General features: G+C 40.7%; 1 protein-coding gene across 2 annotated transcripts in view; it reads right to left on the bottom strand.

The window, feature by feature from the left end:
- The window catches only part of LOC105480053 (nebulette), a 379,519-nt gene that overhangs the window by 213,921 nt on the left and 143,374 nt on the right, over positions 1–22,224 (bottom strand). For both annotated transcript variants that reach the window (XM_011738505.2, XM_071070414.1), the window contains exon 3: positions 16,024–16,108. In XM_011738505.2, coding sequence (XP_011736807.1) covers positions 16,024–16,108 — 85 coding nt within the window. The remainder of the gene's footprint in view (positions 1–16,023; positions 16,109–22,224) is intronic.

Here is a 22,224-nt window from a genome sequence, read left to right as displayed (position 1 = left end):
CAGGTAAGATGTCAGAGGGATGGAGGTGGTCAGGAAAATGCTAGTCTAACCCCAGGCCTAGACTCTATTGCCTACTTCCCCAGGTCTAGCCAGCTGACAGGCCGCCAGAGACAAAAAGCTGACAACATGACAACACCTGGTTGTCACATTCCAGAGAAAAACAGGTACTTAGTGCTAGAGGACAAGTGGCGAGTAAAGAGAATGTCTTGTCCCACAGACATTCCCTGGGACAAGCTGGGAGCCATGTAGCAGCTGAGAACCAGAGAACCCAGGGAGGTGGAACACAGCCAAAATTCTTCCTATCAGAAAGATTTTTCCAACTTGTAAGGTGGACATTATTTCATGGCCTAGCAAAATAAATGATTTACTGGACAAGCTATGGCATTATGAGATACTGCAGGAAAAGAAACCCTCAGGAACATCCTGCCACTACTGATAAAGCCCAATCTTCAGTAACCAGGAGGTAACTAACAAGCATTCCACAGGTGAACAGATTGCAGAAGCCTAGTGCTCCGTAGTAAGTCAACAGACTCTCACAACCTTTTTTTTATTTGTCTTTAGCCCATTTATGCCTAGTGTTCCATTATTGGAACTCTAAGCATGTGGGAGTTATCTATAGCCTACTGCTTAAGGTCATCGCCAAGGTCTGATTGCAAAAATTCAAAGAATTGCAACCTCAGGCATAAATGGATTAATTGCCATTTGTTTTGTTTTCTAACGGAAAATAAGAACTGATTTCCTTGCTCTGTTAGGTAGCAATCTGATGTACCCTTTCTCTGTACCTACCACACCAAATATAAGCCAAAGTGGTCTCTGTTTTTCCACTAGTACTTATTTCTCATTTGTGAATTGAGCTAACAACACACACAATTAAAAAAAAAAAAAACATAAAGCCAACACTTTTTCTCTGTAGGTAGTAATTAAGGTGATTTGTTAGTTAGTTGGGTTTTTCTACATGTGTTTCTTTTTCTTTTTCAGAGATGAAAGGTACTCTCTCCACGTAAATGTCAACTTCCAAAAAGGAGTAGGTGCTTCTTAGACAAGAGGAAGATATCCTTGATGTGGGAAGGCGGGAGGTTTTTTTTGTGGTGATGAAACATTGTTTTTTTAAATGTTGATTTACAATAATCTTACTAACATGAGTCATAAAAAAGTTATTCCTAAATAATTGTAGTAGAACTTCGTGTCCTATGCAGGAAAAAATGTCATATAGAATTGCAGATTACTTTCCAAGATAAACACCAGAATTCAGTCATCTAGCACTTACTCACCACCTACTACTGAAATCTTATCCTACGCTGTAGAATATTTACCATGTCAAAGGTCTGTTAGATGATATTTGTACTTTATTACAGAAATAAATTTTTAAATTATAAATCAACAGAAAATTAAAGATTTAAAAATCAATTGTATTAGTCCATTCTCACGCTGCTATAAAGAGCTGAGACTGGGTAATTTATAAAGAAAAGAGGAGTCATTGGCTCACAGTTCTGCAGGCTGCACAGGAAGCATGGATGGAGAGGTCTCAGGAAATTCACGATCATGGCAGAAGGCAAAGGGGAAGTCGGCACATCTTCACACAGCGGAGTAGGAAACAGAAGGAGCAAAGGGGGAAGCACTACACACTTTTGAACAACCAGATCTCGTGAGAACTCATTTACTATCACGAAAACAGCAAGGGGAAATCTGCCCCCAGGATTCAGTCACCTCCCACCTGGTCCCTCCTCCAACCCGTGGAGATTACAATTCGACATGAGATTTGAATAGGGATACAGAGCTGAACCATATCATCAATTAATGAGGTCTCCTTCACACCACTCCCCACAGTGTTCGCTCCAATTTAAAATGCCTTAGACTGAACCCACCGTGATGGGTTTAACAACGTCACAGATATTTTCATTACACAGCTTTTTTTTTTTTCAATTTAACCCTAATATCCCATTTTCTCCAAAAGGAGCTCTTAAGTTTTTCTTCTCCGTTTTCACAGTCACTACCTTGATCCTGCCTCCTAACTTCTTCACGCTGGGCTTCTTTAATTTCTGCAAGCTTTGCGTTTCATAAAAACCCTAGACCACAGCTCTTCTGCAGTGTTTCCCTACCCTAATTAAGGAATTCATCACCTGTTTCTACTAATGCTTCTCCCACCCTGGGGAACACAGACCACCTGCCTGACCTCCCATGCCATGCAGCTGACACCTTTGGAAGGAAACAGCGTTATGGATTAAGCTCACACTTTTCTCACGTCTTGTTTCTGTTCCATTTTCTCCTGACAACCCATGTCCCTGCGGCGAACACCTTGCCTGCCCCACAATTTCTCCTTTAATGCTGGTTTCCCTAGCATTTTGGTTGAAAGAACCTTTTGTTATGAAGCCATGTCAAAACATGCACATTTGAACTATATTCTGAACCAGATTATTCTTCAAAGACGGAAACTATGAATTTTCCTTCTGTATCCCTACTAGTACCTAATACCTAGATCTGAAACCAACACTATTCAATCAATGATTATTGACTGAGGGATGACGTCATGAGTTTCTTGAATCGACTTGGGTTGTATACATCCTGCTGTGCAGCTAAAAGGTTCTCAGGCAGGATCTTTCTAATCAGAATAGGGTTGTTCTCTGCACAAGCATAATCGCATGAGGAATATAGGAAAATTGCCATATAATTCTGCTTTTCATAGGAACTAGCCTTTGCTTAAATTACTCAATTATTTTAAGATTTTACATAAATCTTAAAATGTATCTAAATTTCTTGGGGAAGAAATGCATGAAAGGGAATAAAAAATACCTGAAAAACACTTTCAGTTCTTGTCTCCATTATGGAAATTTATAAGCAAACCAAAAGTAGTCCAAAAAATCAAGAATCCATGAGTGTATCACATGTGTAACACGGGTAAAAATTCTGGTTTGATTCCTGTAGTTCAAAACAACAGAATGCATTGTAACCTGAAATTTTTTCTCATATGTATACAGATAAATACATGTATATTAAAGACAATTGAATTTGAGCATCAGATTGTTGATTTTTTTAAACCACTCTAGCCTTTAACTGACCTACATTGATTCCTTTACATTAAGAATGCAGTGGGTATTTGGTAACAACAGTGTTGTTTGAAGAAGTTTCCTCTACATGAAATCTTCTCTAAAATGCAGACATCATTATGAATAAATGCATGAATGAATAAACGCATCATTAATTAATAAAAAAAATAAAAATTCAAAGCCATTGAAATATTGGGAAAATTTATTAAAAGAGTAAAATTTGGGGGGAAAAAAATGCCAGGAGTGTTCATTATTTGGGACAACGTCTTATGGAACTGGTTCTCAAATATTAACATGCATAAATAAGAATCACCTGGAGAATTAACAATGCAGACTTCTGGGCCTCCCTCTTAGTGGGTCTGGGGCCAGGCCCATCAGTGAGCACTCTCACCGGATTCACTAGGTAATTGTGATGCATACAGGGAGGCAGGAAAAGACAATTTGGAGAAACACTGACTCACAGAAAGCATCTCACTTTCTTTTTCCTCTAAAACCCTTTCAGTATTATCCTCTCAAGGTCTTTAGGCATTTCTATGGAGAAACTGGAGAATTAAGGGTAGGCCATTTAATAGAGGCAAAAAATGAAATCAAGACCTCACCCAAACAAATTCTTAGGTTCTTACTGGCCTGAGAGTAACACCTTATGCCCTCCATTTGCACGCTCACAACCAAATAAACAGACAAATATCAAATTGAAGACAGGAAGTTCAATTGCAGCTGTAAACAGTCCCTGACTTGTGCAGACACACCCACACTCACATCTTAGTTCTTTAAGGAGCACGAGGCCTAGTATATGACATAAAATAGACATCCAATAAACATTTGCTAAAAGACCTAATGCCTTTAGAGCAATAAGTCACAGAATATCCATCTAAGAAGTCAGCAGGGAGACCCCCAGCTGGTCAAATTGGCCAGGTCAGGCCCCAGCAGCCTGAACAGTAAAGCCCCAGTGTTACTGACTGTGAAGAAGTAAAACAGCAAAATTTAAAATACACATAAGCAAAACTGTTTTAAAATCATTATCTGGCCAGGCACAGTGGCTTGCACCTGTAATCCCAGCACTTTGCAAGGTCAAGATGGGAGGATTGCTTGAGCCCAAGAGTTCAAGACCAGCCTGGGCAACATAGGTAGACCCCATCTTTCCAAATAAAATAAAATTAGCCAGGCATGGTGGTGCATGCTTGTGGTCCCAGCTACTCGGGAGGCTGAGGTGGGAGGACTGCTTGAGCCCAGGAAGTCAAGGCTGCAGTGAGCTGTGATCATGCCACTGCACTTCAGCCTGGCTGACAGAGCAAGTGTCTCAAAAACAATAATAATAATAAATTAAATGAAATCACTATTTTGTTTCTTTTTACAACTACCCACCCGTAAGTATAATCTGATACAATGAATTACTGTCATACTAACACTTTTTTTTATTTTTAAGTATTGTAATCTTTTTTTTCCTTTATTTGCTAGGCTCACCCTGTAAGCCCCAAGAACCAATGTTAGTAACTGGAATATATTAATCCATATTTTTCTACCTATACATATATTCCTAATCAGAGCTATACATATATAGCCATAGCTAGGCACATGCAGGCACACACAGACGGTTTTGTCGTCTCTATGCTTTTCTGCACCTGTGTTTCTCACTGAGCAACACTTTACAGACACACCTCCAAGGCATTTGGCTATAGATCTCTATTTCCTTCCTTTAAATGACCACATCATATTATTTGGTATGGATTATCATAATGTAACTCACTATTCTCTTGCAGAAGAGCTTTCACTCTGTCTCCAGTTTTGTGTACTACAAACAGTGCTGTCATAGACATCCTTGTGCTTATGTTTTCTATGCTGATAATTTTGTTTCTATGGGAGAGATTCCCAGGAGTGGAATTGCCAGACCAAAACGTATTTGTATTTTTCAAGTTTTAACACTTGCTGCTAGATTGCTTTTTTTAAGGCAGTAAGAGTTCATGTTTCCAAGAGTTAATATTTTAATGGAGATAAAATAAAATTGTGCTTAGAAGGCAGGGAGTCCATCATCTTTCTGTGACAATGCCACCACTTTCTGTGAGACCTGTACATCCAACCAGTCCTTCTTCCCTGTTCCTTCCCTTGGCCAGCCCAGCCACTCCTGCTAAAGCCTGAGACTTTCCAGGGTTCCACTGATGGGAGTCACTATGCCCTGAACTTCTGCATTTATATTCTAAAGCTGGCTACCATAACTTTTCCAAAGGAGGAGTTGCAGGGCTTTCACCAAATTTCCATCGTGGTCCATGACCCAAAAAGTGTTAGGAACCACCCGTCTAGAGTCTGATGGACGACAAGAGGATATTGCTTACGACATGATTTAATTTTGCCAAGGATAACAATAAGAAGAAAGTTGCTTTTATTGGAGAGGTCTTCCTGTGTCCATGAAGCAATCAAAACCATTTTCGATCCACATTATTTTAAGAAGGGGCAAGTTCTATAAATACTTGACAAAAGGGCACAGGTGTTGGGCAGGGAAAGAAAAACAGGAAGAGCTCCTTCCAAACAAGATGAAGGATCCTTTCTTATTCGACATATCCTCAGAGAATTTGGCATCTGATCTATGGAAAGAGGAAAAGAGTCACTTTTGGGTTTCTTTCAAAGAAAGGGTAAACATTTCAGTGGAGAATGAGAGGAGAAAGCCAAATGAAATACAGAAAAAAAAAAAACTGTTTACAGAATTTGGGAGAATATATTTTGAGGGGACCCAATAAACACCTCTAAGTCAGGGCTCAGGTCTTTCCTCCACTCACCCCCTCTCCCCAGGGCCGCTGGTCTCTCGCCTCACACAGCCCCCACCCAAGAGCAGGCAGGGCTGGGCCAAAGGAGGTATCCATTAAATGCAGATTAAACCAATATATAATTAAAGCACCTTATACAGAATAAGTTACAGAAAGTACGGAGGGTCCTTCAGTGAGATTTCTTTGCTGGTAAAGGTTTGAAACCAACAATACCATGGTCTTTTTCCATTTGTAATTTACACCAAGAAAGAACTGGAAAAGCATCTGTCCACCTGTCAGAAAAGTGTCTTGCTCTTCATTCTTACAAGACTCTTGTTTTTTATGAAACTACCTTCCATTCTTTCTACTTCATTTCATACATTATCACCCTTATCATCCAATGGCACAATATCATCCAGGTGATTGCTTAGCGTGGTTATTTATTAGCAACCATTAAATTAATAAGATCACTGGCCTCTCGTTTAAAATCTACAAAAAAGGACAAAGATGAAAACAGACATTAAAAAACCTTAAATTAATGAACAAAATACACAGAGAAAGACCCACTAAAACAGGTAAAGCCTCTTTAATTACGTCTATGCTTGTTATATAGTAGAATGAGAGATCTATCCTCTGGAATCAGTAATATTCTGAAGAAGATCTCATTACCACACTTCCAGAAGTAATACTACATATTTCTGTTACGCTTTGTCATGTTAGCTATTTCTTAAAACATACGGAATAACTAAAAGACAGAGACTGCAAAGCTAATTCACAGATGGGGAACTTAGATTGCAATAAGGTGACTGCCAGAGTGTCCAGCAGTGAATTAAATCATACTTAGTCATTGATAACAACAGAGAAAAGACATTTCATGTTTTCTCGGTCTTTCAGGTTTTCAAGACTTTCCTGAACATTGTCCTTCCAAGTTAACTTTGTTATATTATTATTATATGTGTGTGTGTATATGTGTATAGGTAGATGTTACACAAATGTATGTAAAAACATGCATATATTTATACACGTATTGCATATGTTTGCATATCTATATATATGTACAGCAGTACCCTCTTATCCCTGGTTTCACTTTCCACAGTTTCAGTTAACTGCAGTCACCTGTGGGCTGAAAACAGGTGAGTAAAGTATAATAAGATATTTTGAGAAAGACAGAAACCACATTTGCATAACCTTTTTTACAGCATACTGTTGAAATCATTCTATCTTACTATTAGTTACTGTTGTGTTTTTTTAATTTTAAATTTTTTATCCATAGGTTTTTTTGGAGAATAGATGATATTTGGTTACATTTAAAAAGTGAGCTAAGGACATGAATAGACAATTCTCAAAAGAAGATATACAAATGGTCAACAAACATATGAAACAATGCTCAACATCACTAATGATCAGGTAAATGCAAATCAAAACCACAATGCAATACCACCGTACTCCTGCAAGAATGGCCATAATCAAAAAAATCAAACAATAATAGATGTTGGCATGGATGCAGTGAAAACCTGCTGTTGGGAATGTAAACTAGTTATTGTTGTTAATCTCTTCCTGTGCCTAATTGATAAATTAAACTTTATTGTAGATAGATACATATAGGAAACAACAGTATTTATAAGGTTTGGTACTATCTGCAGTTTTCAGACATCCACTAGGGTTCTTAGAACATATTCCCTGCAAATAAGGGGTGTCTACTGTATGCCTATTGTATGCAATGTATGTATATTGTATGTATGTCTACATATATGTATATTACATGTAATATTTATTATATATGTATATAAAAACACATATACATACACACTCCTAAGACATTAAGTGGTATTCCTATGAAGAATAAAATATGCTAGAATAAAAAGATTCAAAGCCTTGGAAATTATCCAATTCTAAGGAAAACTTATATAACAGATATGTTCTCTGTCCAATAGCAGAAATACGTTAAGAGCTTTTAATTTCAATGGTTTACAAGCATTAAAGCCATTCTAGAGGTTTTTTAAAAAAATCAGTATTAAGGTTCTACAATTGCTTAATTAAAAATAGAATAGAATTCTTGGCTTTACTATATTTCACTTTTTTGGTTTAAGTAAATCACTTGGAATTGGTATATTTAGCTGTCTGGTGTCTAAAATACTGTGTGCTTAGGAAGCTAACTCAGTAGCTAAAGATGCTTATTAGATTTCCCTTAGAAGACATTTACAGATCATGGATTCCTGTAAATAAGAAAAATTCCACAGAAATAGGAACTCAGTGTCAGTCAAAAGGGGTCCAGAGCAGTTCTACCAGTTAGGATCAAATTTGTGTCACCTTAATTTCTGATTTAGCATCATCCTGATCCTCGACCTCACCAAAAATCAAGACAGAGGGAAGGAGGGAGAGAAGGAAAGTCTAATTGCTCTCTTTCGACATTTTGTAATGAGAAAAACTCCATTTTACAAAGCACAACCCATATTTTGGAGACCCAGGTATCTCATTTCAGAATACAATACAATTGTCCCGAATGGAAGCTTTTTTAAAGTATGATGTTAACACAGACAGGGTCTCACTCTGTCACCCAGGCTGGAGTGCAGTGGCATGATCATAGCTCACTGCATCCTTGAACCCCTGGCCTCAAGTGATCCTTCTGCCTCAGCCTCCTAAGTAGCTGGGGCTACAAGCATGAACCACCATGCCTAGCTTGTTTATTTTTATTTGTTAATTTTTTTGGCAAAGACAATGGTCTCCCTATGTTGCCTAAGCTGATCTTGAACTCCTGGCCTCAAGTGATCCTCCTACTTCAGCCTACCAAAGCATTGGGATTATAGCCATAAGCTACTATGCCCAGCCTGATTTAATACTTTTAAAGCATTCTCCTGGATAGATAGGCTATATATTCAAATGCCTAATTCAAGGGCCAGTTACCAGATTCTGACCACTTACTCATAACAAATAGCCTAGAGCCTGCCCGCCCAAAGTACAGCTCTCACACCTCCACCGTGAGCTCTAAGAATGATGGAAAGGGAGGTAGGGTGGGCCAGGAGGGAATCAAAGGACCAACTTTCCAGGCCTCGGGAAACAGATGAAAAGGATGCAGGTCATTTCAGGAGGGATGAGAGTAGAACACCAGGTCCCTGTGATTAAAGGCTCAAAAACCCAGTGGTGACACAAAAATAAAAACATCTTGGTTATTTTCCTGTCTCCCACTACCGATATTTTTGTCTCTTACATCATTTCATCCAGGATTAAAATGGCGGGGGGTGGGGCGGGGCAGAGGGCGGGGATCTGACTTACGGGAAACTGTGAAGATGAGAGAAATCGCAAAGGTCGGAGGTAACATCTGCTTAGCATGCTGTGCTCCCTGAAGGAAACGTACCACATCCAGTGAATTCGTCCCCTTTGAAGTTCTTACTCACATTCACCCATTCCTATATGTGAAACATAACCTCTCATCATTTACATTGCCTCAAAACCTTGAAAAGAAACACGCTGAAGCTTCTCCCAATGAACTTTTACCAATTCATACATGAGAAAGTGCTTACTCGGAGAACAAGAAGCATCACCATGGATCAGAAGACAGCATCAAATGGTGGAAAATCAGAAGGGGGAAGTGTAAAGCTGCCAAAATTAGGTTCAAAGAAAAGAGAAAGTTAGAAGGCAAGCATAAAAGGTTTCTTGTCCAAGACCAGCAGAACCCACTAAAAACTGTCTGGAGAAACAGTGTTTGTGTTTAGAAGTCTGAAATTGTCCAATGAGACAAGACATAATAAGAGGGCCAGCCGCAGTGGCTCACGCCTGCAATCCTAGCGCTTTGGGAGGCCAAGGCGGGCAGATCACTTGAGGTCAGGAGTTCGAGACCAGCCTGGCCAACAAGGTGAAACCCCGTCTCTACAAAACAAACAAAAATTAGCCGGATGTGGTGGCACATTCCTGTAATCCCATCTACTCAGGAGGCTGAGGCAGGAGAATTGCTGGAACCTGGGAAGCGGAGACTGCAGTGAGCTGAGATCATGCCAGTGCACTCCAGCCTAGGCAACAGAGCGAGACTCCGGCTTAAAAAAAAAAAAAAAAAAAAAAAAAGAACTCAATAAAGAGCAGAGTCCCCTAGCGTTAAAAAATGGGGAACAATGAATATACATTTGGAAATGGGATCCAGAGCTGAGCAGGACACAGCAGACTGTTCTAAGATTTTATTATGCATCTGCTGCAGAAAGGTATACAGGCCTCCAACTCCCCAAAAGGGCCTTAAAATATACTTAAAATACACTCCATTCTCTCTGCAGGTCTTGTTGCAGTTTTAACTTTTTCCTATTTTTTATTATTATTAATATTATTTTAGATATAGGGTCTCACTCTGTCACCCAGGCTGGAGTGCAGTGGTGTGATCGTAGCTCACTACAACCCCAAATTCCTGGGATCAAGTGATCCTTGCACCTCAGCTTTCCAAAGCACTGGGATTAAAGGAGTGAGCCATCAGGCCTGGCCTATTTTTTATTACGTTATTACCACCCTCTCTCCCACTAGACCATAAACCCCCTGAGAATAAGGGCCTCATCTGGTTTCACTCACTGCAGGATATCCAATTACTGACACACAATTGGCATTCAGTGGCAAATGAAATTTAGGTCAAGTTTATGATCGGGCAATCATACAGAGTGGGATTTGAAACTTATGGACAATGCTATCCAAAATAGCTCTCCAATTGTCTTTGGACAGTCAATGGAGTTCCTCAGTCTGGGATTCATTGCTTTGAAGGAAGTCAGACTTCAGCAGACATACTTTAAGATGAAACTCCCATCTGAGAAAGGTTCTGCTTTAGGTAATACTTACCAGTAAGGTCCACCTTACTGAATGGTCAGGTGACAGATAACTGAGAGAGAAACCCTCTGGAAATGGAATATAAAATAAGAAGGTTCAGAAATGTGCCAAGGGCAAGCCACATTACCGCCTTCTTGAGCTTCCAAAGGTTTATACTAAACACGTGCCTTCATTTCTCCCAAAAGATGTTTAACTATTATGTTCCCTATAAAAAAATCACTTTGCCTTCTCACCCTTACTACTGTCATATATTGTACTTCCTACGAACCATGTTTTTATGACTCTGCAGAAACCTGGAAGATTAAAAAAGAATCAACATAGATTACAAAAGAAAGACTCAAAGGTTCCAGAATGATTTGCATTCTCTCCATTATCATTTTCCATCTTTCACCATATCAGCCCTCATAAATTACACACACTCCATTTAAGAGCACAGTGAGCCCCAAATCCCTCTTATTTTCAACATGATTGCAAACAGCTAAGCCAAGCACATAATAGCTAAGCCAAGCACATAAACAACTAAGTGGGGAGTAGCTATCGTTTTGTCTTCATTTTAAGCAGCCTGTTTCAAAAATATGCTCTACAGAAGCCCAGATTTCCTTAAGGCTCTGGGGTTGGGAAGATGAGCAGGGTCAGGGGGGTTTGGAGATGCCAGGGGCTTACCCCCTTCCCCTGCTTCAATCATGACAGTTCCATGTTGTTGTCTTCTCAGTGGGAGTTCCCACTCAGAATTTCATCGGAAGAACCATTTCAACGGCCTTGAGAAGTCTCCAGACCCCTGGTTCAGAGCACCCAAGCATCTATGCCTTCCCTTCCAATAAGAGTGTGCTACACAGCCCAAAAAAGGAAACGCTTTCTACCACATGATATTAAAATAATCAGTAAGCTTCTTTTTCTGTTTTTTGGGTTTTTTGTTTGTTTGTTTGTTTCTTAGAGTCTTGCTGTGTCAGCCAGGCTGCTGGAGCACAGTGGTGTGATTACAGCTAACTGCAGCCTCCAACTCCTGGGCTCAACAGGATCCTCCTGTCTCAGCCTCCTGAGTAGCTGAGACTACAGGTATGCACTATCATGCCCTAATGTTTTATAAAATGTTTGTAGAAACAGCGGTCTCCCTATGGTGCCCAAGCTGATGTCAAACTCTTAGCCTCAAGCAATCCTGCCACCTCAGCCTCCCAAAGTGCTAGGATTACAGGCATAAGCCACAGCACCCGGCTAGAAATTTCTTCTTTAAGGGGCTTTTCATCTCACCTGGATGTTTTAAGTTTAGGGATCACCCAACTTACAAGAGTTTGTGTTCCAAAACTTTTGTTTCTAAGTCGGGGCTTTGGATCTCACTTTCCTAAAGAAAATGAGGTGAGCCAGGCCCAAGGCAAGCAGTAAAAGCCTGACGCCCCCCACAGCTGAACTATAATGTTGCTGATTCCACCAGAAGCCGTCTTACTTTTGCTTCTTGTTGAATGGACTACTGTGGGCCCGTTGGGGCGTCTAACCACTCTTTATCCTATTTCTTTGAAGCAGTTCATGCTGTGATGTGTGATCAAAAGGGAACTAGTGACTATAAAAGGGCTTTCCCTTCCTCTCTTCCTCTTGACTGCCAAGGTCCAGGGCAGTCCACATCTACTGCAGTCAGGGGCTGGCCGAGTGGATGTTCACCAAGTGCTGGATAAAGCCTGTGAACCACTGGCTCTAAAGAGCTACTCTTGGTTTGTTTGTTTATTCGCAGTATTTCATAAAATTTTCTTATGACAATCTGGCACCTGATATAGATTCCAAAAAACCTTGAGAGGATTTAGCATTTAGATTAAAAATATTCACAGTGTTTATAACCCTCTCAAGAGAAGAGAAGGGGGAAATAAAAAGAAAAGAGAAAATTTTTAAAGAAAGAGATAACAGTGGGTAACTATAAATAACTTTTTAGATTGGATTGGAAAATAATTTTTGATTTTCTTTATGTTTGGCTCATTTGGTAAGCTAATGAACTGAAAGAAGTGAACTGGTTTTAACCACACAATTCTAAAAGATTTCGGAATTTGAAAACTTGGAGCTATGAATAGATGTGATTCATTTAGCACCACAAATGATCAAAACAAGCCTATAAAATATTAATAGTCAATTTTCCACCAAAACCAGTGAGCTGTTCAGAATTCCAGATATCAAAACTCTAAGGAAATGCTCTCATGCAGAATCAAATCATTTAATAGGCTAAAATGGATTCCAATGCCATTACTGAGTATCACCATTAGGATAGACACCTATCCACGTTTTTGCAAAAATGGAAATATTCCTACATTAGTGTTCTCACCTCTCACCCAGAAAAAAAGAAATCATAATGACTTCTTCCTACTTATACTTAATGCCAAATTCTACCTTTACATATGCTACATCATCCCTTGTATTACAATTCTTTGCTTACAGATCTTTTCTAGGTGCTTTCTGAGCAAGGGGACCAGAGTACTGGTGAAGAGTGTGGACATCGAGGGCTCAGAGATCTAGGTCCCATTCCAAGGGCCTATTCCATACCAGCTAAGTGTGAAAGGGCAAGTTATCGAAATTCTCTAAAGGTTGAATGTTTTATCTAAATAGAGATGATACTAAACACCTGTATCATTGAAGCTGTTTGTGATTAAATAATACATGTAAAATTAGGTCCTTGGAATACAGCAGTGCTGTTGATGATGATGATGTCTTTATATCCCAGTGCACAGAGTAGGTAATCAATACGTGTTTTTTGAATTGCATTGAATTTCCCCATGTTGTCTGCTTGATGGAGCCCAATTGCTTCTAAAGAAGAGGACATTTGAGCGAAATCTTTATAAAGATCTGACGCCTTCCCCTGACTGCTGCTTGGCAATCCCACAGATCTTTGCACATCTCGCCATTAGCTCTTGTCCCACCAGCCTGTAATTATTTGTATATGCTGCCCTTTGAAGCTTGCAGTTGGCCACATCAGGGAGAATAAAATCAGCCATTCATAAAACAGTGACCTTGTTTTTCTTTGCATCTCCAGAGTCAGACACATAATAGGAAAACAATAAATGCTTGCTCCTGGGATGTGCTGAAGGCATCTATGACCATTAACCGAGCCCAAAGGGTGTGGTGTGCCTTCGAAAGAGAGGGGACAGCGTTTATATCAGATTCTTTCTCAACCTTGAAGGCTCCATTCAAATCTCACGTCTAGCACAAAGCACTACTGAGTCCAATCCACACTGATTCTTCTCTCTTTTTTTTTTTTCCCCGAGATGGAGTCTTGCTCTGTTGCCCAGGCTAGAGTACAGTGGCACGATCTCAGCTCACTGCAACCTCCGCCTCCCGTGTTCAAGCAATTCTGCTTCATTCAGTCTCTCGAGCAGTTGGGATTATAGGCATCCGCCACCACTCCCAGCCAATTTTTGTACTTTTTGTAGAGATGAGGTTTCACCATGTTGGCCAGGCTGGTCTCGAACTCCTGACCTCAAGTGATCCACCCACCTCGGCTTCCCAGCCTGATCTTTCTCTTTTTCAGTCCTTACAACAAATTAAATATAGTCATTCCAAGATGTGTGTTAGTCCTCTTTGCTCAGACACCCTATAAATTTATGAAGGGAGGAGAAACTAATTATAAATTATTTTGCACAGTACTGAAGTATATCACAGGCAGGAAATGAGTATTTGATTGCTTGATTTACTTCTATGTCCAGTGTGTACTTGTCCAGAATTACCTGATGAACCCTAACTTGACGAGAAGAAAGGCACGCTGGATCTGCACAAAGCCAAGTTCTGGTATCCCCGAGGGTGTGAATGAACAGAGGTGTTCTTGCCGGCCTCCGTAATAGTGTCTCTCCTTGGCCAGCACTCAATTTTTGTAGCCAAAACCAGTACACAAACACCAGCATTTCACACAAACTAAAAAGTAGCTCCCAACCATGTATTCATGGCATTGTTAACCAACAGTAAATTCCACTTGGAGATTATTTCCTCTAATTAAATGGACTGAGAAGTGATCCCAAGTCTCCCAGAAAGAGACTACAGGCAACTGCAACCTCCCCTGTGGTCAGATACACCATCAAGGAAATGATTCAATCCCAAGCCAATGAAAGCTGCCTGCTCAGGCCGGGCACAGTGGCTCACGCCTGTAATCCCAGCACTTTGGGAGGCCGAGGCGGGTGGATCACGAAGTCAGGAGTTCAAGACCAGCTTGGCCAAGATGGTGAAACCCTGTCTAGACTAAAAATACAAAACTTAGCCAGGCATGGTAGCAGGCACCTGTAATACCAGCTACTGGGGAGGGTGAGGCAGAGAACTGCTTGAACCCGGGAGGCAGAGGTTGTAGTGAGCCGAGACCACACCACTGCACTCCAGCCTGGGCAACAGAGCAAGACTCTGTTCTCCCATCCCCCCCAGAAAAAGAGCTACAGACTGACATTTTCTAAGCCTGTTAGCTGAACACCACTTTCCTTCACAAATTCTGTGCTTTTCCCTTTCACATACCAGGAATTCTCAGGGACCATCATTATCACCATCGTAACAAGCCTCCACAGTCATAGAATATCTTCTCACTTTTTGAAATGCTTTCACACCTAACTACCTCATTTAATACTTACAGACACCCTCAAGACAGATAGATAAGATGGACTGCCTCAATGTACAAACTGTAGTTTCTCTGATGTGAACAGCCAGTGAACAGATGAAAGAGGCCTACAACCACCCAGGCTCCCCTACCTCCACCTGCCTTCTCCCCTCTTCCCTCCTTACTTCACCACTGACCAATGGATTGCAATGTCGTTGCTTGCTCCGTGTCTTCCTATGGGGTGCCAGGAAAGACAGCTTCTTTGAAAGAGAGCACCCCATGTTTACTAAAAGATCGGGTGTCCCTGCAGAAAACCCTGCCACTCACAACCCTAGTCTTAACTGATGTGTTTCACCATATTGAAGGCAAGTTGCCATCTAACATGGTTGACCGGGAGCCAATTGTGGTGTTCTCGTCTTTGTTCATGCTGTCAATGTGACATATGAAAGAAATATGAACAAAGTGACAGGACGAAAACAAAGCCCGTGGCTGGTGTGAGATACACAGACGGGGTGTTAGCCCCACACGCACTGCAACTGGGTCAAGTTAACACCTTGTTTTTCCCCACATATGCGGTGTGGAAAAGCTATTTGTAAAACGTGTTTAAATATTTAGGACCAAATAAGTCAAGATTGTTAGGAAACATCAACTCTGACCGGAACTCATTACTCGCCCTAGTCCAACATGAATAACAAAACTGAGAATATCAGGACAATTCAAGACCGGGAACAATACAGATGTTCAACAATTTTACCCGGAATTCCCACACAGTCCTGCTTTCAGGCTCCACACCGGCTAGTGACCCGGCAGGAACAGGACGAGGACAACAATCTCAGAAGAGCAGCCTTGTGAAAAATCTTTAGTGCCAAACGAACAAAACAAATCTTCTAGAAGTTACCTGACTCTGCAATTCACTTTGCTGCTTCAGGCGAAGATTTTCAGGTGTATCTGCCACCGTGGTGAAGGACTGCTTTGGGTAGTGTCTGTGGAGAAATTTTTTAAAAGGACATAATTAAAATATTGTGCTACAAAACAACACTTTCACACATACCCATTGTTTTGCGCATCCCCCCCTTTCCCCACTCCGCAACAGCTGAAGAGGGACCTGAGCTTGGCTCACAACTTAACATTGGCTTCTCTTTTCTAAGGGCATCTTCACACATGCTCAAGGTTCTCCTAATCTCCGCCCTTCCTCCACCCCACACACCCTTCCAGCATGAGTGCCAGCTCATCCATCCTTCCACCAAACTTCCTGACAAAGAAGCCTCACCTCACTGTCCCTGCCCGTCTCCTCTCCGACTCACTCCCCAACTCTATGACTGCCTTCTGGCTTCTGTTTCTAGAAGCTTCTCTTGCCCATTATAATGACTTCCTGTGGACACAAGCAACAGACATCTCGTAGTCCTCCTCTTGGGTGGCCTCCCTCCATCTTGAAATGTTCTTTCCCGGGGTTTACACACACCCCTGGCTCAGCTGCTCCCTCTAGTGGTTCCTTTCCTGTCTCCTGCCGGCTCCCCTAAGTCTGGGCATCCCCCCTCTCAAGGTCCTCACCTGGGATCTCTTCTCTTCTCAGTCTACACCATCACCCGGGGATCACATCATCCCCGCAGCTTTGGGACCTCTCTGCGAGCGGACTACTCCCAAGTCTGAGTTTCAGATCCAATAGCATTTCCATTTGCAGATTCCATACCCAGCACAACTCCACCAGTCCAAAACGCAGCTGTTCATCACCCCACCCCTCCCTGGATCTTCTTTTTCATTTATTATATTAGTGCCCCATTGCCCAAGTCAGAAAGCTGGGAGTAACCTAGATTCCTCACACATCCAATCGCTCATTCACCAAATCTATTGATCTTATCTGCAAATATATCTCAAATATTTACTTATATAAACGTATATATGTGTATATGTCTCCATCTTGACTCCATTTTTTAATTGTCTGACACATTTATCGTTTAGGTGACTACAGCACCAGCCAGTCTTGCCCTTCTCATCTGAGAACAAATGTTCTCAAATGAAAATCTGATCACGTCACTCCCCTGAGTAAAACCTTCCCCGTTGATCTTGGAATAAAGTCTGGCCTCCTGTCTGCCAAGGCCCCATGGCCAGGCCTCTGCAGACTTCTCACTGAGAACTTCTGCTGCAGGGATCACTTCAGTCCCCGGAGTTCCCCCTTCTCGTTCCTTCTGCTCCCCTGAGACGTTATTCTCCTTTCCTGGATAATCCATCCCTCTTCCCACCCCACTTCCCATTTTTTATAAACTGTGTTTATTTTTCAGGTCTTGCCTTAGATGCCACTTTCTCCAGGAAGCTCTCCTGGCCTCCCGAGTTTGGGTCAGGAATGGCCCTCGGATGGACTTTTCTGCCCTTGTGCTAATGCTCATCACGCTCATGGCTTTTCCTATTGGCAGGCCTCTGCCTCACAGTACAACGAAAGTCCTGTGGCAGCAATGGTGGGCTGTCTTGTCCCTTGCTGGGGTACATTCCTGCCTATATCACTAGCACCTACTAGTGTCTGTCTCCTAGTGTGACCTTAATAAATACTTGTGGACAGAAGAAATGAAGGGATGGAGGGGGACAGAACAACCACCCAAAGAGCCCATGTCCTATAAGGCATGGCATCACATTTGTGCAAACATGTGGTGGTCTCTTATGTTCACAGATGACCCTCCCGGTGGTGAGGACATGGCATTTCCTCCCTGTGTGCGGGTAAAGACTCAAACACTGATTCAGAGCTGCCGTCCCGTCTACTCACTGCTCCCATGTTCGGCTGGCGCTGAGGAGATAGCTTTAGCACTGTGACCCCATGGCCACAAAAGCCACAGAGCTCAGAGCTGCTCCTCAAAGAACATCCTCTCGTTCCCTCTGCTCCCTCTCTAGCCCCTCTCCTTTCTGGTATCCACATGTGTCTCTTCCTGTGGCTTCTCAAACGTCCTCACTGTCCTCACTGTTTCAAACTCGACTCTCCTCGTAAAAGGTTCTTTTCAGCATCCCTGTCCCTGGTGTCCCATGAGAAGGCTGATGCAGTAATCATTTGTCAGTGCAGATAAAACCTACCCAAAGCACGCTAGCACTTCTGAAATAAAGATTAAATATTGTAACTCCCATGGAGTCAGATTCATGGTAGGAAAATGTACATGCAAGTCTCATTTTTCCAGCATTCTTCAGGAATTCAATGTCCCATATAAGCCAGTGTTCCAGGTAGTTGGAGTTAACCCAATAACTGCTGGACTCATTTTAACTATTTTAATTAACATCCTTCAAAACCCTTTACATGATTTTCCTGCCTTCTTAGAGTATAAACAAACCTAGTTATATTTTTTCCTGATAATATAGGGTCATCTTAATAGATATTATCAGACCATGATATAAAGAAGTCATGCTTTTGAAGTTTATAAAGGTAAATAACCTAAATCATACAAGATGATTGTACTTGTATAACCGCTGGCCTGTCAGGAGATAATTTCTCACACACAGCACTCAGTTCTGCCTCGTCTTCTCTAGATAGTCAAGTTTGTTTAAAATGTTGGTAAATACTAGAGTTATTGATTCAAGCAAGTAAGTTCTGGCAGGTAAGGTCTTTTTTCTCCTTATGCTGAAGTCAGACACAATGTTGGCCACACTCTTCGAAGTGCTACTTCTGAACTATGTTCCAGACAATAGACAGAGGAAGTTGGGCAGACAACTCTGATGTGTTATGTAATATTTGCAAGTTCCAGCTTGGAAAGTTGAACTTTACTGAACTTTAAAATGTAGCAACTACGTATGGCTGTATTTTAAAGCTATAGTAACAACTGAGCATGTTTTCTTGTGTTTTGTTTTACAAAATGTATTCTGTGGGATAAAGTTGCCACTGAGATTTTCAGGTATCTATGATGTTTAATTTGAAAATTTTACATATGGATTTTAACCATTTTTAAACTGTAATTAGAATCCACTCTCAAATGTGTTACAGAAACTTTAGCCCAGTGGAAGATCCCCTTCATACTAACTTACAGTTTCACTCAGTTTGGGGGCATGCTTTGGGGAACAACCTTCTTCTGCCATTTACATTTAATTTAAAATTCTGGGTTGGGCACAGTGGCTCACTCCTGTAATGCCAGCACTTTGGGAGGACGAGGCAGGTGGATCACTTGAGGTCAGGAGTTCGAGACCAGCCTGGCCAACATGGTGAAACCCCATCTCTACTAAAAATACAAAAAAAATAGCCAGGCATGGTGGCACGCACCTGTAATCCCAGCTACTTGGGAGGCTGAGGCGGGAGAATCGCTGGAACCCAGGAGGCGGAGGTTTCAGTGAGCTGAGATTGTGCCACTGCACTCCAGACTGGGAGACAGAGTGAGACTCTATCTCAAAAATAAATAAATAAATAATAAAATTCTGCTTAATTGTTTAATTAAAGAGCATCCTGAGATTGAAAAGTGAACTGTTGGAGGAGTGTGCAATTTGTACCTCTTCACTATGTGTGCACAAATTTCCTCCATGCAAGACAAAAATGAATTCTATTTGGATAGTAATGAACTTCACTTGCTGCCCATACCACTAAGTTTGAAGCATCATTTCAGGAAAATAATCAAATTGTTCTCACCATTTGACTTTGCAACATGAAAGGGTGATAGATTTGAACTTATAAAATATATGCGTATAAATAAAACACTACTTTGATATGTTTGGTATGAGCATCAAACAAAGTTCTATCTGGAAAAAATACTCTGGGGAAAAAAAAAATTGAAAAGCTTTTGCTGTCTTTTAGAAAAATATCCTGCTAACCTCATAATCAAAGTGCAAACTTAGTAACAGACTATGCAAATGTACATTGATATCTAGGACTAGAAACAGATGACAATGCTTTGCACCTTTTCCAATTATCTTTTTAAATCCTAAGATTTAATGATTTTTTTAATAGTGGGTTAATCAATATGTAGCATAACTTTCTCTAAAGTGCATAACAGGAAGAAGGTATACAAAATTTTGATGTAGGAGAGAAAAAATTCAAATTAGTATTAGTAACCAAATTAATAAATGCTGAGGGAAAGAAGGAATTTATACCTGAAACTACCAGGGGTCATGAGTACTAAAATGAATTAAAGAGGATTGGGGGATTCACATTATATTCAGAACTAGCAAAATTCAAGAGAATAAGATCTTCAAAAAAAAAAAAAGAAGGCTTAACTGTTGAGAGAGAGTGGGATGGCCTCATGAGTTGAGACTATAAGACTCAGAAGAAATAAGTGTAATTACAGAGATGGCAACTCATACTGCCTTATATTGAAAATAAAAATTACAGTATCTGTAGGAACCTAATTAATTTCAAACTCAACACATCTGAAAATCCCATCAAACACTGGATTTCTCAACATCATGTCCATGTAGTAATGTCCATCTAACCTAATCCAACAACACTCTACTCTGAAGTCACAATCTCGACTTCCACTCACCCACAACTCCACCTCTCCAGCAAAAAAGAAAAAGAAAAGAAAACCAGATACAGAAATAAACTGAGGGGCCGGGGGTCCTCGTGTGATTATAGAAGAGAGAAGTCAAGCATCTAACACGAATCGGTGGCACCATACAAACAGTTCTAAAGCCCTTTTCAAACACCGCATTTAAAAGGTTGTGAAAGGTCTTCCTAAAAAATTGTCTTGAACAGAATTCTTAAGGAAAACAGAAGATTTCTCCACCAGGCCTAGAGGAAAAATAACACTTTTTTCCTCCTTCATATTAAGAGTAAGAATGTAGGAAGAAGACACAGGGCATGAGAAATGGATGTTCAAAGAGAAACAGGAAGCAAGTAAAAAAATAAAAAAAAAAAACACAAACAAAGGGAGGAATGGATGAATTGACACATTCATAAGTTTCCTGGAAAACAAAACCTAATTGTGGAAATATGACATGTAACGCATTCAGAGCTGGTTGAGAGATGTGGGGAACATGCTGAAATGTTTAGCATCATAAACAGAAGTCTCTTAGATGAGCTATGCAAGAATTGGCTGAAGTGCGTGTATCAAGACTGAGCTGACAGTTGCAACAAATCCAGATTTCCATAAAATGCTGTATTAAAAATAAAGAGAGAGAGAATCAAGATAATAATAGAAGACTGCATCTGAAATAGCAAAGTTAGGTCACAGAAAGATGACTTCAAATTTTTTTTCTCTGTGAGATTCAGTTGTTAAAAATACAGGAAAAGTTATATGCAAATCACTAGACCAGAGCTCGTCAAAATGCAGGAAGCAACATAAGCAAATGGCAACCTCCATGGAGATGGGAATGAGAAAGAACATGACTGGGGAGAGCAAGAACCCAGAAACACTCTCTTTTTATCCAGAATCCAGTGCTTATAGGAGCGCAGGAGTCAAAGTGCCTGGATTTGTACTTGGCTAGTCTACCTTCCATCTGTGTGCCTTTGGGTTAGGCTTCTTACTCTCTGGCCTCAACTTTCTCATCTATAAGATAAACATAACAATAGCACAATTCAGGCTTGCTGCAAAATTCACACGTGTAAGTCATTTGAAACCATTTGTGGCTCATAGTAGGCACTCAAGAAAATGTCTACCATTAATTATAATATTATTATTACTATTACTATTAATACTACGGCTACTAACTACTGCTACTTTCTCTTTGCTCTCCTGCAAAGTAATTTAACCTCTGTGCTTCACGACCTTCATCTATATAGAGGGAATAAAATATTCCTGGTTCTCATGAAGTTGCTGCTGGAATCAGATGAAAAAAGTTTTATAAATGGAAAACTACTGTAAATGTGAAATATTAGTGAACAACTCAGACATATAAAGCTAAGATCTTCATGGATTTATTTTCTGTAAATCCCATGTTTTCATACTGTCCTCAGAGGACATTTGGCAATAGGCAACGTCTGTAGACATTTCTGGTTGTCACATTTGGGAGTGAGTAGGGAGGGGAAAATACTACTGACATCTCGCGGGCAGAGGCCAGGAATGCGGCTATCCTACAGTACAGTGTACAGCCCCCTCCCTGACAGACTCATCCTGTCCCAAATGTCAACAGTGCTGAAGTCAATAAACCTTGTTTAATAGATATAAATCTCTAACATTATAGGCAACCACTCATTTTAAGACTG

The sequence above is a fragment of the Macaca nemestrina genome, chromosome 9, assembly GCF_043159975.1.
Source record: "Macaca nemestrina isolate mMacNem1 chromosome 9, mMacNem.hap1, whole genome shotgun sequence".
NCBI classification, from domain to species: domain Eukaryota; kingdom Metazoa; phylum Chordata; class Mammalia; order Primates; family Cercopithecidae; genus Macaca; species Macaca nemestrina.
The sequence above is the reverse complement of the archived record's forward strand: the minus strand, read 5'-3'. Positions and strand labels throughout refer to the sequence as shown.